The sequence below is a fragment of the Nerophis ophidion genome, linkage group LG18, assembly GCF_033978795.1.
Source record: "Nerophis ophidion isolate RoL-2023_Sa linkage group LG18, RoL_Noph_v1.0, whole genome shotgun sequence".
Classification (NCBI taxonomy): domain Eukaryota; kingdom Metazoa; phylum Chordata; class Actinopteri; order Syngnathiformes; family Syngnathidae; genus Nerophis; species Nerophis ophidion.
The window spans coordinates 29,057,049-29,075,095 of NC_084628.1; the positions used below are offsets into that span (position 1 = coordinate 29,057,049).

The following is an 18,047-nucleotide window of genomic DNA, read 5'->3' on the forward strand; positions in this document are numbered from 1 at the left end:
GTCCGGCATTTTAAGTTAGGGTTGCGTGTATTTTCAATGTACGTTTAGGGTTAAGAAGGGGTTAAAAAAAAAAAAAACTGCTGCATGCAGCAACATTCGTGAGGGCGGGGCAGAAACAGAGAGCGAGAGAGTTATGATAAATGCGCATGCGTCGCCAGGCTCTGCTTTTTAACCATAGATTTATCAGATTTTATTTTTTATTATCTATAGCAGGGGTGTCAAAAGTGTGCCCCGGAGGCCATTAGCTAACGTTTTAAAGGCCCATGGCACATTCTAGGAATACTATTAAAATAAACAAAAACATAAACAAAAGTGAAATAAAAAAGCTTAAAGGCTAAATGTAATTTAGAAAAAGTTGCAACGTTGACTAATAAAACAAAGCTGTTTTTTTTTTTCTTTCAAACTGTCATTGCTTAAAACATGATATTGAATCAAAATCAATGTTATTATGAATTATTGACCTATCCTAGTTTCCGATTACTTCACATTAAATATTCCACTAAGAAAAATATTTTTGGTGGAAGATTTAGCAAATTTAAGTAAATAATCAAAAAATTTATATTTTGTTGTTTTCTTACTGTACCGAAAATGAACCGAACCGTGACCTCTGAACCGAGGTACGTACTGAACCGAAATTTTTGTGTACCGTTACACCCCTAGTTTTGGATGATACTACAAATTTAGGTATTGATCTGATACCAAGTAGTTACAGGATCATTCTATATACTAAGTCCTCCTGTGTCCATAATAATATGAATTTTAGATAAAGAGAAAAAGATTTTGTGATGATAAAAAATATTGATGTAATCATAGTAGTATGGACTCGATACGCTATTGTACTTCTTATCATTACAGTGGGTGTCAGGTGTAGATCCACTCATGGCATTTTTTTACATTCAGGTGCGCTAGCTTTTGTTAGCGGTGACGCTGGTGAGTTAATGTATCCTCCTACGGTGTGTAGTCACGCATGTTTATCTATTACTCGTGCTGCAATGATAATGATACTTGTAAGAAACTCACTTTATTTGTCGCCATGGAGATGAGGAATAGTGATTTAGAAGTAGCTAAAACACTGCCGACTGCGGATGGAAATTAGCCGCTAACTAGCTAGCCATGTTTTAAATCACTTCTTCCTGTGGGGGTTTCAGTGTTATAGTTTCACCTTTATCTTTAGTTTTTAAGCCAAAATGTGTCGATTGTCCCTTTTCTGTCTACACACTGTGTCTGCTTGTAAGCAGTGTGTGTGTGTGTGTGTGTGTGTGTGTGTGTGTGTGTGTGTGTGTGTTGTCTTAACATGCTCCTCTGCTCGTAAAACCAGCAATGTGACAAAGTGACGACATGCCCGGGAACCGGTACTTTTCATATAGAGTATAGTACCGTTTTTGATTCATTAATACCGCAATACTATACTAGTGCCGGTATACCGTACAATCCTACGTCCTACTAAATGCCACATGTAACCCTGAATAAGGAATGTTTCGATTCAGACTTACCAGTGTGAAAATCCCATGAACGCAGCAACATGTACCGGGTGATGACGTTAAAAGTGATGTTTGATCGACCCAGGCTATTTGCTGTCTCTTTATTAGCTTCTTAGCCTGACTTCCTTCGGCTTTGCTCTCACGCTGGAAATGAGAACATCTCACAAAATCCTTTTTTTTTTTCTAAAGCGATCATGACCACGATTCTTGCAGTTAATGATGCCGCGCGTTCGCCCCATGTTTTGAACTTGTTAAATGACAAAAAAATAACAACATATAAGTCTTGCATTCGCCCATGTAAGACTCACAATGCAGTGCGTTTCCACGTCACACTTTCAGGCCCTGTTGGACTGCTCTTGGCGTTATAATCCAAATATTGGAAACTGGTTAGTCCCGCAGGGCTGTGAAAAAATGTAGCGAGTAATAGCAAGGAACTCATCATTGTTGTCGTCTTTGCCAGTTGTCATGGATGATGAAGACGGCAGGTGCCTTCTAGATGTGATTTGGTAAGTCACAATTTAGATGCGACTATAACCAGGACGTAAATGGCTGTAACTGTTTTTTATTCTCTCTCGCAGTGACCCAGAAGCTCTCAATGACTTTCTTCATGGATCTGAGACCCATGTGAGTACAACAACCAGTGACCAAGTCTTCACCTGACGGTGACCAGGCGGACTTTTGGTAGACTGGGAAATGTCATAAGATTACTTTTTGCATTTCCTTCTCAGACACGAAACGTGTACATGGTCACAATTCATCGGGTTAAACGCCTGACCAGGATAAAAATGCTTCAAGTAAACGAACACGCTATTCGGAATATTTTGACCCGATCAACACGGGTGGTTTATACCGTTAGTCATTCAGATTGTAAACATTTCTTCCGAAGTTTGGGTCGAAATTATCCTTACCGGGCATGTCTGTGACATCAGATACACCTCGGCATTTACGGAAGCCTGTGGAAGCCATGGCGGGAAACACGTAGCAGAACTGGCCCTTATCCGAAACAAATGTTTTACTGGATATATTAAAATAGCTTAGAATTGTTTGACTCGACAATAGAAAGGCTAATCAACTCTAGAATGCTAGAAAGAAGGAATGTTTTGTACTGTTGAGTTTGTAGCTCGAAAACCGAGACTAAATAAACCAAACATATGGTATTAAAGGCATGTGAGAGCTTTATTTAAAAAAGAGGTAAAACAAAAGTAGCGAACAGAAGGAAAAGTCAGAGTCCATGGTTCTCGCCCAGGAAAAAGGTGGCTTGCAATCTCTGGGCCTGACCGAAATAAAAATGCTTGATGTAAACACACTATTCGGAATATTTTTACTCTATAGAATCGAAATTTCCTTCCGATCAACATGGGTGGTTTATGCAGATACTCATTCAGATTGGAGCGCATGTAAACAAACGTATGGTCTTGAAGGCGCAAAAGAGCTCCATTTAAAAAAAAAAAAAAATAGTAATAATAAAAAAGAGAGGTAAAACAAAAGTAGCGAACAGAAGGAAAAGTCCAGAATCCATGGTTGTCGCCCAGGGACAGGTTGGATTGCCATCTCGGGGTTGGAGACGAGATCCTGCCACCCAGGTGGAGAAGTTCAAGTCTTGTTTACGAGTGAGTGGATCATGTGATCGACAGGCGGATTGGTGCGGCGTCTGCAGTGAAGCGGACCCTGTATCGTTCCGTCGTGGTGAAAAAGGAGCTGAGCCGGAAGGCAAAGCTCTCAATTTACCGGCCGATCTACATCTCTCTCCTCACCTATGGTCATGAGCTTTTGTTTTTGACCGAAAGGGTGGCGGGGCTCTCCTTTAGAGATAGGTTGAGGAGCTCGGAGTAATGCCGCTGCTCCTCCACATCCAGATGAGGTGGTTCGGTGCATCTTGTCCGAATACAACCCCCATCCCCACCATTCTCGTTGGCGAGACTAGCTGAGCAGGGAACGCCTCATGATCCCTTGGGAAGAGCTAGACCAATTAGCTGGGGAGCAGGAAGTCAGGGTGTTTGCTTAGGCTGCTGCCCCCGCGACCCAACAAGTGGAAGAAGATAGATGGAATAACGTGACAAAGTCGGACAAGCAGAAATGCACATGTTTGTTTACAGCGTAGTCACTGCTTCTTCTTCTACTGCAGTTTATGAACGTGCTGCGCATGTCAAAATAAAGTATTCGGCTTTTAGGCGTGATGCAAGAAAACGTTAAACACACGTCATCAGACCATTTTTCCCAGGGTCCTCGTACACGGTAACATTTTAATCCCAATTATGATCTGATTAAATATATTTTGCCCATGTACACCTAGCTACTGTTTCAATCTCATATGTTTTTTCCACCGCACGGTACCGACTTGACACAAGTAGAACACGTTATCACTAGTTTACCCCGCTGCTGCGCTTTATCTGTGAAGGCTGCAGGGTTGCACTTCATGATCTCCGCTCTGGCGCGCGATGTCTGTCTCCTTTTAGATAAAAGGTGCCTCAGCTAAGAAGTAAATACATTGTTTTCTGTTAGCGTGCCAGCCAACATCAGCCTTTAAATAGTTAGCAGCCTTCTTTTTTGCTCACTCTTTTGTCACCGTTTGGGTTGTCTTGGCTGTTTATGGTTTCACTTCTTTCCCTTCTTTGTTTGGGATTTACTCACCAAATGAGAAACTAACGCCTCCCGAGTCTTGCAAATCCCACTGTTTTGCCTCTTTCCCTAATCTGTTGGCTGGTTCCTTACAATCTTGGTTCTCTTTTCTATGTTCTGTCCTTTTCCTTGACACCCAACCATCCCCCCTCCTCCTCCGATGTTCTGTTTCCCTGTCCTGGTGGCTTTTGCCTGCTGGTTTTGGGGGTTCTGTCTGTCCTATCCTGGGTGGGTGTGTCTGTAGTTGGACACTGACGACCTTTTGGATGGTTCGGGTGACCCCTCCAGCTCGTTCTTCTCTACCACCGGGGTGAGTAAAATCCACCCCCCCACCCCACCTCCTGCCTCTCCCCCTGTCTGTGTAGCATGCATGTCCAGATGTGTCTCTGCTGTCCCCCCCACCCCCCAACCCCCCACTAACACACCTACAGGCTTTTTTGTGCAGTTTTTCTGCATTTTTAAGGTTCATGTTTGACTTGTACATCTCCTCGCCGTCAAGGCGTGGAAATAACTGGTGTAATGCTGATATCCAACAGTGAAAGCGTATATTAAACATGTTCAAATATATTATATGCATATTAAACATGTTCAAAAGGCAATCTCCTCAGAAATGGACTTACTTTGAGTCAGGGTGTGAATCTCGCCCAACAATTATATTACCAGATTCCTGGGGTCACGGTTGGACTCAAAATTGATTTTCAATTCTAGACTATTCTCGATTCAAACCAATTCTTCTGATGTGTTATTTGGTGTAATAACTACAGTTAAACGTTTTAAAAACGTTAGAAAAGCATCTTCTGTTTGCATGGAGATGGCCTAAAAGGCCTTTTTAGAAAGTGATTCTTTCCAAAAAAATTATTGTATATCAATTCATAATTTAATTAAAAAACATATACATATATATATATATTCCAAAGACATGCACCTGGGGATAGGTTGATTGGCAACACTAAATTGGCCCTAGTGTGTGAATGTTGTCTGTCTATCTGTGTTGGCCCTGCGATGAGGTGGCGACTTGTCCAGGGGGTACCCCGCCTTCCGCCCGATTGTAGCTGAGATAGGCGCCAGCGACCCCAAAAGGGAATAAGCGGTAGAAAATGGATGGATATATATAATAATGGATGAATGGAAATTATGAATTAATTTAGGGGGAATATATATATATATATATGTAATGGATGAATGGGAATTATGATTTGATTTAGAGGTAATATATATATATATACACACCCACACACACACACACACATACTGTATATGTGTATAGCCTTTTTTACCCGATCCAATCGACTATTTATATAGCACTATTTATATATACATACATAGTGTGTATGTATATATATATATATATATATATATATATATATATATATATATATATATATATATATATATATATATATATATATATATATATATATGTCTTGATTGGATTATCCAGAGAATAGTGCTCGATACCGTGGTAGAGCGCAATATGTAGCGCAATCATCTCCTGATGATTGAGGGAACCCCTCATGAAACAGATCTGTAGAGATGAAGTAGTCTTGTGATTTTTTCCCACACCTACATATATATATATATATATATATATATATATGTACACATTTAAAAACAAATTTGTCATTAATTAGTATTAAGATATATTTTACATGGTTTTGCCATATTTTCAATTGTTATTTCTTGTTGTACAATGTACTTTAAGATTACAATGTACTTTAAGAATTGTTCAAGGGCACTTCTTGAGACTTTTAATGAGTTTTTCAAAATTAATAACTACTAGCAAAAAATCTATTCTTCTTCATGCCCCTGAGGAAAGAGGCGAACTACAGACAATGGCGTGCGTCTTGTTTACATTCGGGTTCGGCAGCACTTTTTTTGGTAATCAAAGTTTTTTTCCGGTGGTGGAGTTTTTGGTACATCACTTGTCAATAGTGCGCAAAATATATTTTGTAACATTCAAACTGTAATGACGTGCTGGTGGTAATTTTTGATGTTGGTGTGGTTTGGATTTGATGTCAGTTTTTCCCATGTTTACAATCACGCCGTCCGTCCCTGAAAAGGTGATTGATGGAGAACGAGGAAGTGTTGTTGTGTGTTCGGGTAAGCGCGGAGACAATGTGTGTACACAGGAGGTAAAAAATTGCGTAGCATTTGGTGTGATGTCTTCTGGGGGCTACAATATATTATGTTACTTTAATTTGTTTTCAAGTAATAAAAAAATATATATTTTTAAGGTGTATCGGCAATATAAATGCCATGGCGGTGCGCCACATTCAATTACATTACTTTAATGCTTTGCACACTCTTGGCATGAGCTTCAAGAAGTCGTCACCTGAAATAGTTTTAACTTCATAGGTGTAATTGTGTTAATGCTTTAGTGACAATCTACAATGTAAATAGTCTTGAAAATAAAGAAAACTCATTTAAATAAGGTGTGTCCAAACTTTTGGCCTGTACTGTATATAAATGTATATACATACAGTATCTGTGCGTATGTATGTATACATATATTTGTGCATAAATACGTATATGTGTGTAGACACACGTGTGTATATTTTTATTTATTTTTTAATCGATTTTTGAAAATAAATTATGAATCAATTTAGAATCAGGGCAAATGAGAATTGTGAATCCATTTTTTGTGCGCCCCTAACTTAAACGTCTGACGGTAAAAGCTAGGGAGGCAGTTTTTATCACAATATTTTCAGTATGTCTTCTTTTGGTCACTTTTTCGTTTTAATATTTGTTCACTCTCCCCCCCCCCAGGGTCTCGTTCCTGAGGTCCAGCCGACAGTGCAGCTCTCGGCCAACGAGTCGACGGGCCTGCCCAGAGTCAGTGTTGACCTGGACTTCCTGGAGGACGATGACATCCTGGGAGGATCCCCCGACGGGGAAGGCGGCAGCAACGGCATCGGAGCGAACCACGAGCCATGCGACATCCTGCAGCAGAGCTTGGCCGAGGCCAACATCACAGAGCAGAGTTTACAAGAAGCCGAGGCCGAGCTGGACCTGGGCTCCTTTGGGATCCCGGGCCTCACGCAGGTGGTCCAGACGCTGCCTGACGCCGGCCTCCAGGGAGGCGGGGGCACTGGCGTAGGCATTGGCGTCGGGGGAGCGGCCATCTTTTCCGGATCGGCTCAAAGCGCCGCCGCTACGACCCCAAACGCCACCGCTGACATGTTGGGGTCGGTGCTGGCCCAGCAAGGTCTCCAGCTCCAACCACAGGTCATGAACAAGGCCATCAGCGTTCAGCCATTTATGCAGCCTGTGGGCCTGGGAAATGTGACACTTCAACCAATTTCAAGTCTTCAAACTCTTCCCAACGGAAGTCAGTCTGGACATCTAGGGATCGGACAGATTCAGGTTGTGGGTCAGCCCACCGTCATGACGATCAATCAGTCTGGCCAGCCCATCTTGGCCAAAGCCATGGGCGGATACCAGCTGCATCAGTCTGGGGCAGAGGTATCGGGGGCGACTACTCAGACGGGTTTGGGGGCTTCAGGAGGGGGACTTCTCATCCAAAGCAACAAAACCACTTTGGGGTCTCCAGCTTTAAACGGCCCGGCTGCAGTTGTTAGTAGTACAAACAGTAGTGGCACAATGACCGCTACGGCTGGACTTGTGGGCTTTGGCCCTCAGGCCCCTCAGAGTTCAGGAATTGCACCCCAGTCTCAAACCCAAGGCCAGATCATGCAGAACGTGATCATCCAGCGCACACCAACACCCATTCAGCCTAAACCTCCCCAGGGGGGAGCCATCCAATCCAAACTCTTCAAGCAACAGCAACAACCACAACAGCAGCCACAGCCGTCCCCCCAAAACCTGCAAAACGAGGCCACCAAGGCTCTCGGGCTGCAGCAAATTCCGGTTTCCGCAGCTCAGAATGTAACTTTCCTTACCAGTAAAGCCGGCTCAAACGTTGTCCTCAGCACTCAGGCAACACAAGCCCCTCAGTTCCAGCAAACCCTGTTCAACCAACAAGGCACGCAGCAGTCTGGCAAACCTCTTAGTGTCCACTTGTTAAACCAATCAGGCAGCATCGTTATTCCCTCGCAGACGGTTCTACAAGGTCAGAACCACCAGTTCCTCCTACCACAGTTGCAGGCAGGCGGGCAGATCCTGACCCAACACCCTGGGGGGCACATCATCACAAGTCAGGGTCCTGGTGGACAACTCATTGCAAATCAGATTTTAACCGCCAACCAGAACATCAACCTGAGTCAAGTGTTGGCGTCCCAGGGTCATCCTGGCGCCGCCCACATCCTGTCAGGGCCCATTCAGCTTCAGCCTGGCCAAATGGGCACGCCCACCCTCTTCCAGATGCCCGTGTCATTGGCTCAGACGGGACACACCCACACCGTCTCAGGACACGCCCCCACCGTCATACAAGGCATGCCTATCCAGAACTCGCTGACTATGCTGGGCCAGGTGGAGGGCTTGAGCCCTGCAGTCAGCCTTCAGCCGGCCCTGCAACCACAGCCAGGCGGAGTCCCCAGCAGCAATAGCGGCACCGGAGCGGCCACCATGGCAGCTACCATGGTCCAAGGGCAGCCGGGGGAGTGTGTGACGGTGCTAGGAAGCTCAACGGACCAAGCCGCCCAGCAGCACATGGCGCAGTCGTCCATCCTCGCCATGCAGCAAGCCCCCTCCGTGGTCAGCACCATGGCCTCCTCCGCTCCGTCCATGACCACTTCATCGGTGACGGCAGTCGGGCTGGTCCCCCCTCAGCACAGTCCCGGGAGGCTTCTGTTCACCAACCACCAGGGCTCCAGCATGATCCTGAGCCAGGAGTCTCTGCAGATGTTCTTGCAGCAGGTCAGTGTTGTCTTAGCATGTGTGTCTGAGTACTACTTCTTGATTTGACCTCTCTGGCCCCTTTTTTATCCAATACCCTTCCTTCTCCCTCCACCTGAAACACTAATCATGCTCCCATTAGCCAGGGGAGCAGCGCCACCACACAGAGAACTGTTCCACCCCCTTTGTGGGTGTCCCAGCCTCTGTAATCGTCAGCAGCACCGACGTCACAACTCATGACAGCATATTAAGTGACTCGTTGGCGCTTCACAGCCATTCGGTCCAGCAGGTAGAAACGCCCTCTACGCTAAGCCCCACCCACTTGCTGCCGCTGCTCCTGTCGCCACGACAACCTTAGTTTAGTTCCTTCCCTTAGTCGTACTATTTTGTAGTCGGCTGTCATGTCGCTGTTGTGCAAAACAAATTACTTCCTGGCTTGCAGCTTTTGTGTGTTTCTAGCAATGCATTGGTGTGTATGGGAGCATGAGTGTAATCAATCTGTTTGATTGGCTATCAAAAGTTTTTTTTCAAAAGGTATTTTACAGAATGTATTACCGTATTTTCCGTATTAGCCGCACAAACTAAATTATAAACAAAAAACAGCCGCCCAGGACTATAAGCCGCAGATATTTACGTTGTGAAATTAGTTATTCACACAGACATGTTTATTTACATACCTTAATTGTTTCCAAACGGTGTTTGTAACACGGCAGTAAAACTGATGATCACACAAAACAGAAGCTTAATACTCAATAACTCCAGGGTGACATTTTGGTGAATTTACTGATGAATTTGTGAAAGTGAAACAATACAAAAATAATGTACGGTTTTGCAAGTAATAATTGTTTTAGTTATAATGTAAAATCTACACAAAAGTTGCTCGGAGTGATGAATGAAGAAGCCATACGAGTAGAAACGCTATGGACCGCTAGAAGACAGATCGGCACTTCTACTTCCGGTTAAAAACACTAACTGGAAAGACACGGAGCGATCTCGTCCAAAAGATGGCGCCATAGCACAATCACTAACGCACCTTTTTAGTGTCTTTGCTTGTTTTTTTTTTTTAATTATTTGCATTATGGCCGTCAGTGAAGAAAAAGCCACAAATTAGCCGCACCGTTTTATTCCTTGCAAAGTTCAAAGTGTAGAAAAAAAGTAGTGGTTTAAAGTCCCAAATTTACGCTAATCTTAATCCAGTTTAAAGGCCTTGTCTTCACTAACAATAATCCAATTTGACTCATGGTGAATCAACCAATCACTGAGCTGCACTTAAACAAGTAATTTCTAGAAAATACCCCAAGCCAAAATTGTCAGATTGCTCTGTACTCCACCATTCCAACCACTAATATTGTTTTTATCTCTACAGACGCAATCATTGGGCTTTTTAATTTGTTTGCACGATTCGTTTTTTATGTTCCATTGTGTGTTTGGACTGTTTGTAGCTTTTCTGAGCCATCACTGTGTTTGTTTTACACCACTGCATTTTTTGCAGCATTCTGTCACAAACACTACCTTCACCGACCACAACATTAGCTTCACCTGCATGACAACAGAATCATCTAGGTTTTTACATCTTCGAACATCCATTACTGAGATTGGCCGATCACTTGTATTAACTGTGGAATTGTTTTTATTTTATTTATTACCTGTATAGATGGTAAAATCCCTAAATTCCTTGCAATAGCTTGTTGAGAAATGTTTTTCTAAATCCGTTCGACAATTTGCTTACAAAGTGGTGACCCTCGACCCATCCTTGTTTGTGAATTACTTAGCATTTCATGGAAGTTGCTTTTATACCCAATCAGGGCACCAAACTGTTCCCAATTAGCCTGCCCACCTGTGGGATGTTCCATTTAAGTGTTTGATGAGCATTCCTCAACTTTATCAGTATTTATTGCCACCTTTCCCAACTTTTTTGTCACGTGTTGCTGGCATCAAATTCTAATGTTAATGATTATTTGCAAAAAAAAAAATGTTTATCAGTTTTAACATCAAATATGTTGTCTTTGTAGCATATTCAACTGAATTGGGTTGAAAATGATTTGCAAATCATTGTATTCCGTTTATATTTACATCTAACACAATTTCCCAACTCATATGGAAACGGGTTTTGTATATTTATATAAAATATAATATATATATGTATGTATATATATATATATATATATATAAATGTGTGTGTATATATGTATATATATATATATATGTGTGTATGTGTATATATGTATATATAAATATAAACGTATATTTATATATATAATGTTATTTTGTTATATATAAATTAAAATAAATATATATATTCATTCATTTTATTTTTTATTTGTGTTGTAGTTTAAGTAAATTAATGAAAAAGCTGCATTAGTGTGAATTGAAATTAGGCTGGACACTGAATCACGATTGCAAATTAATTGATATTTTTGATGACCTGTAGAAAATAAGAACCAGTAGAAAAATAAAACAAAGTACATTATTTTTTATTTCAAATGTAACCTTTCTCTGATTACAAGCCCCTCAGCTATCAAGGCAGAAAGGAAATGTCAACGCAAGCATGGAAAACACTGAAACAATGGCAAGAAATTAGTAAATCACATTCAATTAACAATAAGCTCTAAAATTAAGGTGCAAAAATAAGGAATATGTAAGAAATGATTAATACTGTGAAAATGTAAACATGTAGAACTATTTTCTGCAGGTTTTGTGGCAGGAAGTTACAGCTGTGCTCTAAAGGGTAAGCGTGGCTTAGGTGGCGAGGTACTAGCGTGCTTTTCTTGCATCATTTACAGACCACTTGGGTCTGACTATGGTCCCTTTGGAAAAAAATCCCCAAAACTGATTTTTTCCTTTTTTATCCACAATTTCAGCATTTTGACTTTCTCTTCTCACTCCATGCAAAGAATCAACCGAACTTGATAGTTGATACTGTCACCTAATTGGCTGTGGTTACACCCACTGATCAGTGGTCACTTTGCCTTTGTTTATGCAACCAACCTTGCTTCCATACCTCAGCTTTCTTCCCACATAGGAAAAAACAAAGAATTTAATGTTTTTTTGCTTATAAGTATTATACATTTTGTCGTCTCTATCACAATACATGTGATATTGTTTCATCGCCCAGCTTCTTTTGTGTGTAGTCTTATTGAGTTTGTAGTGCAGGTGTACCTATTGTTGTGGGCAGTCATGTAGTCTTCTACCTTCCATGTCCTTTTTTATTCCCCATGTCTTTTTGTGTCAACCTGGCATCTTTTAATGTCGCCTTCAGGTCCCTTCCGCTGGGCACCAGCAGCCCCTGAAGATCCAGAGCATGTCCTCCTCGCCGGTCCTGACCAGTCACACGGCGGTGCCCCCGGTGTCGGTCAGCCCCCAACCCTCCCAGTCCCCGCTGACCCTGAGCCAGCAGATCCAGTCGCCGCACCACCAGTCGCGTCCTCCCTCCCAACCTCAGCCGTCGTCGCAAGCCTCGTCCCGCTCGTGCACGCCCTCGTCCCACCCGCCGCTCTTCATCGTCCACAACCAAGTGGCCGAGTCCCCGCAGCTGGACCAGATCCAGGTTCAGCTCCTGTCTCAGCCGCGACCCGCCTCGCAGCCGGCGCTGGAGCAGCCGCCCGTGTCGCAGTCGCCCAAGCCCCCGCCCGCTCAGCACCAGTTCGCCGCACCTCCCGTCAGCACTTCGGCCCCCGCCGTGTTAAAAGCCCAGCTTCCCGTCCACAGCCTGACGGCGGACCAACAACAGCACTTGCAACTGTTGGGGTCTCAGATCCAGACGCTGTCGGCCATCAGTCAGCCTTCCTTGCAGCAGAAGCAGCTGCTGGACAAGCTTCACCAGGTAGGAAGCTACGGCAACTTGAAGGTTGGCCATATAAATACTTTAAGTTAAGGGGGAACAGCACTGTTTTTGGAATGTTGTACACAATCATGAGAGACAAGAAAACAAAACGTTTTTTGTTTTTTTGCATTCTACAAAACCCAAAAGCAGTGATGTTGTCACGTTGTGTAATTAGTAAATAAAAACAGAATACAATGATTTGCACATTTTTTTCAACTTATATTCAATTGAATAGACTGCAAAGACAATATATTTAACATTCGAACTGGCAAACTTTATATTCTGCAAACAGTAGCTCGTTTGGAATTTGATGCCTGTTACATGTTTTAAAAAAGCTGGCACAAGTGGCAAAAAAAGACTGAAAATTTTGAGAAGTTCTCATCAAAGACTTATTTGTAACATCCCATAGGTGAACGGGCTACTTGGGACCAAATGCTCAGTCATTCACAAACAAAGATAGGACGAGGGTCACCATTTTGTCCACAAATACCTGAGAAAATTGTTTAAGAACAACATTTCTCAACAAGCTATTGCAAGGAATTTAGGGATTTCAACATCTACGGTCCGTAATATTATCAAAAGGTTCGGAGAATCTGTAGAAATCACTGCACGTAAGCGATGATATTACGGACCTTGTATCAAAAAGCGACATCAACGTGTACAGGATATGACCGCAGGGGCTCAGGAACACTTCAGAAAACCACTGTCAGTAACTACAGTTGGTCGCTACATCTGTAAATGCAAGTTAAAATTCTACTATACAAAGCGAAAGCCATTTTTCAACACTCAGAAACGCTGCCGGCTTTTACGGTTTACTGAGTGTTGTCAAAAAGAAAGGCTGTGTAACGCAGTGGTAAAAATGCCCCTATGCCCACTTGTTTGCTATGTGTTGCTGCCATTAAATTCTAAGTTCATGATTAATTGCAACAACAAAAAAAGTTTCTCAGTGTGAACATCAAATATCTGGTCTTCGCAGTCTATTCAATTGAATATAAGTTGAAAAAGGTTTGCAAAGCATTGTATTCTGTTTTTATTTACAAACTACACAACGTGCCAACTTCTCCGGTTTTGGGTTTGGTATCATGTAAAAATTGTCGCATTCTTGGTAGCTAGCAATGCAGCTAGTGGGATCGATCAATTCTACCTGTATATCACTTTAAAAATGCATTCAAAAACCCTCAACAATACTTCATTTAGTTTCTTTAACCTGCATAATAACCAAACTGTAGCAACATTGTTATTGTATGAGCAAAAACTGCAGTACTATTATTTTTACATCGGCGTGCTACAGTATTAGCCGTAAAAGCTAACTACGCAAGAGATTTGCTAGCTTTTACGACAACATGAAACATGTTTGAGTTTGTAATACACAACACTGTGATAGAACACCAATCTGTACTAAGTGAAAAATATGGACAATCATATTACAGTATCTGGTAAGTATTTCTTGTTTTGTTTGTACCCAGCTAGCCAGACAGTGTACGTACCGTAGTTGTACTAACACGCATGACGTGCTGCGTGTATTGTCATCAGTAAAGGGACTGACTTGATGGACAGTTGTCTGTTTGGTCCAGCTGGCCAGGGACGTTTTTCCAGTTTATTTGGGTAAACATTCCATTTATGTCAAAATAGCTTGGCTCCAAGTTCCACATTTTGCAGTTTCAATTCACTTTGACCTCCCTCTCTTAGCTTCCGTCTGCTCCAACGTCTCACTCTTCCTTCCTGCTGGCTTCAATAAGCAGTAGTTCATCCTCAGTAAATTCAGCTTCTAAAATATAAGATTATGAATCCTCATTTGTCCAAAAAATTCATTGTTTGTTACCAAGTCTGCCATGATTAGAACACACACTCAGTTTGATTCCGGAAGTAGAAACACACTTTTGTTGCCAGAAGTTGGAAGTGCGCTGCTATAGAAACAGAAATAAATGTGCCAAATAATTAGTTCCTGCATTGATTAAAATGACCAAAATATGTTGAATATTGTACATATTACACATTGTTATGAAGGTGTCTGTTACTACATTATATATATATTTGCTGTGTGTATATTGTACATATTACATATTGATTGTTATGAAGGTGTCTGTTCCTACATTATATATATACTTGCAGTGTGTATATTGTACATATTACATATTGTTATGAAGGTGTCTGTTACTACATTATATATCTATACTTAGTGTGTATATTGTTATGAAGGGTTCTGTTACTACATTATATATATCTATACACTTGCAGTGTTTATATTGTACATATTGTTATGAAGGTGTCTGTTTCTACATTATATATACTTAGTGTGTATATTGTTATGAAGGTGTCTGTTTGTACATTATATATATGTATATACTTTGTGTGTATATTGTTTTGAAGGTGTCTGTTAGTACAAACGCCGTTTCCATATGAGTTGGGAAATTGTGTTACATGTAAATATAAACGGAATACAATGATTTGCAAATCATTTTCAACCCATATTCAGTTGAATATGCTACAAAGACAATATATTTGATGTTCAAACTGATAAACACTTTTTTTTTTTTGCAAGTAATCATTAACTTTAGAATTTGATGCCAGCAACACATGACAAAGAAGTTGGGAAAGGTGGCAATAAATACTGATAAAGTTGAGGAATGCTCATCAAACACTTATTTGGAATATCGCACAGGTGTGCAGGCTAATTGGGAACAGGTGGGTGCGATGATTTGGTATAAAAGCAGCTTCCGTGAAATGCTCAGTCATTCACAAACAAGGATTGGGAAACGGTCACCACTTTGTGAACAAATGCGTGAACAAATTGTCAAACAATTTAAGAACAACATTTCTCAACGGGCTATTGCAAGAAATTTAGGAATTTCACCATCTACGGTCCGTAATACCATCAAGAGGTTCAGAGAATCTGGAGAAATCACTGCACGTAAGCGATGATATAACGGACCTTCGTTCCCTCAGGCGGTACTGCATCAAAAAGCGACATCGATGTGTAAATGATATCACCACATGGGCTCAGGAATACTTCAGAAAAGCACTGTCAGTAACTACAGTTTGTTGCTACATCTGTAAGTGCAAATTAAAACTACAATGCAAAGCCAAAGCCATTTATCAACGACACCCAGAAACGCCGCCGGCTTCGCCGGGCCCGAGCTCAGCTAAGATGGACTGATGCAAAGTGGAAAAGTGTTTTGTGGTCTGACGAGTCCACATTTCTAATTGTTTTTTGAAAACTGTGAACGTTGTGTCCTCCGGACCAAAGAGGAAAAGAACCATCAAGACTGTTCTAGATGCATAGTTGAAAAGCAAGCATCTGTGATGGTATGGTGGTGTATTAGTGCCCAAGGCATGGGTAACTTACACATCAGAGAAGGGACCATTAATGCTGAATGGTCCATACAGGTTTTGGAACAACATATGTTGCCATCCAAGCAATGTTATCATGGACGCCCTTGCTTATTTCAGCAAGACAATGCCAAGTCACTTGTTACAACAGCGTTGCTTCATAGTAAAAGAGTGCGGGTACTAGACTGGCTTGCCTGTAGTCCAGACCTGTCTCCTATTGAAAATGTGTGGTGCATTATGAAGCCTAAAATACCACAACGGAGATCCCGGACTGTTGAACAACTTAAGCTGTGCATCAAGCAAGAATAGGAAATAGTTCCACCTGAAAAGCTTAAAAAATATGTCTCCTTAGTTCCCAAAGGTTTATTGATTGTTGTTAAAAGAAAAGGTGATGAAACACAGTGGTGAACATGCCCTTTCCCAACCACTTTGGCACGTGTTGCAGCCATGAAATTTTAAGTTAATTATTATTTGCAAAAAAAAAAGTTTGAGTTTGAACATCAAATATCTTGTCTTTGTAGTGCATTCAACTGAATATGGGTTGAAATGGATTTGCAAATCATTGTATTCCGTTTATATCTACATCTAACACAATTTCCCAACTCATATGGAAAGAGGGTTTGTACATTATATATATACTTGCAGTGTGTATGTGTGTGAATGATTGTTTGTACATTGATGTTACATCCATTATGTCGTTCACAACAACACAGTTAAGATATGTTGTGGGTTTATGGATTTTTTTTTGCTAGCTAGTGATTATTAATTAAGCACACTAGCGCTGTGTCCAAATAAAAAGTAGTAACCATGGTGACATCCCCAACTTTGATTAGACATACTCTTTTTTTATTAATCACCGTCAAAAGTTCCCAAATTTGCATGCATATTGTTGTTTTTTGTCGGTTCTTTTCACAATCGTGAAAAGCCATAATCGAAAATAAAATTTGATGAATTGTCCAGCCCTCTGATATATTGACACACAAATTATTGCTGTTATTTTTATGAGACCATGTTAATCACTGATGTGATGATACATAATATTTATGCAAGCACACCCTTTCAAATGTAATAAACTTGTATTTCTCTTATATTTGAACATTGTACTTGAAATGTAATTGTTTTGAAAAATATTTTTTGTAAACCAATGATTATAATCTACAAATGATGAGCATGAAATACTCCTCCATGCCAGGAGGTGGCAGCAGGTAGCTAGTTGCATTATAGGCCTACTTTGAGACAAGAGACTTAGTAATGCTAGGATGTTTATGGTTTGAATTGGTATCGAACACTTCTTCATTCGGAAGAGAACAACTTTTTTTTATTGTCAATATAAGCAATTAAGCTTCCTTTTTTTGTTTACATTTTTTTACTCGCAGTGTGCATTGGGATTTAATTCAATGCAAAAATGTGCCTTGGTTGAAAAACCCTGGTTTAGACCAGGGGTCTCCAAACTTTTTAACCCAGGGGCCACATTGGGTCAAAAAAAATTGGCTGGGGGCTGGGCTTTATATATATATTTATATATATATATATATATATATATATACTGTGTATATGTGTATATATATATACAAATGTGTGTGTGTGTAAATATGTGTATATATATATATGTATATATGTATGTGTGTGTATATATATATATATATATATATATATATATATATATATATACCGCAGTGTTGAGCGAGCGAGCGGAAAGTGAATGATAAAAAATATATATATATATATATATATATTTTATATAAAGCGCGATGATGTCACGTTATTGATGGGAAAATTTATTTTTACACAATTTGGATAGGAGACCAATCGGTAACAAGTGGTAGGAAATGGATTAATAGATAGGACAGATTTTTTATCTGTCGAAAGGACAGATAAAAAAAATTAATAAAAAATGTCATTTGTGACTTCCTGCGGGCCGTTTCCAGGCTGTAGTTTGGGGACCCCTGGTTTAGACAGTAATGTGTTTACACCAGTTTACATTGGGATATGACGGGGGA

The 18,047-nt window shown here is 40.9% G+C and overlaps 1 protein-coding gene across 3 annotated transcripts in view; it reads left to right on the top strand.

The window, feature by feature from the left end:
* Window positions 1-18,047, top strand: part of bicra (BRD4 interacting chromatin remodeling complex associated protein) — a 56,290-nt gene that overhangs the window by 20,616 nt on the left and 17,627 nt on the right. Inside the window, exons 2-7 of one of the 3 annotated variants that reach the window (XM_061877921.1) lie at window positions 1,942-1,987; window positions 2,060-2,105; window positions 4,345-4,410; window positions 6,867-8,915; window positions 9,037-9,183; window positions 12,154-12,717. In XM_061877921.1, the coding sequence (XP_061733905.1) occupies window positions 1,947-1,987; window positions 2,060-2,105; window positions 4,345-4,410; window positions 6,867-8,915; window positions 9,037-9,183; window positions 12,154-12,717 (2,913 nt within the window). In that variant the 5' untranslated portion in view covers window positions 1,942-1,946. The remainder of the gene's footprint in view (window positions 1-1,941; window positions 1,988-2,059; window positions 2,106-4,344; window positions 4,411-6,866; window positions 8,916-9,036; window positions 9,184-12,153; window positions 12,718-18,047) is intronic. The other 2 variants (XM_061877923.1, XM_061877922.1) reach the window with 2 other exon arrangements.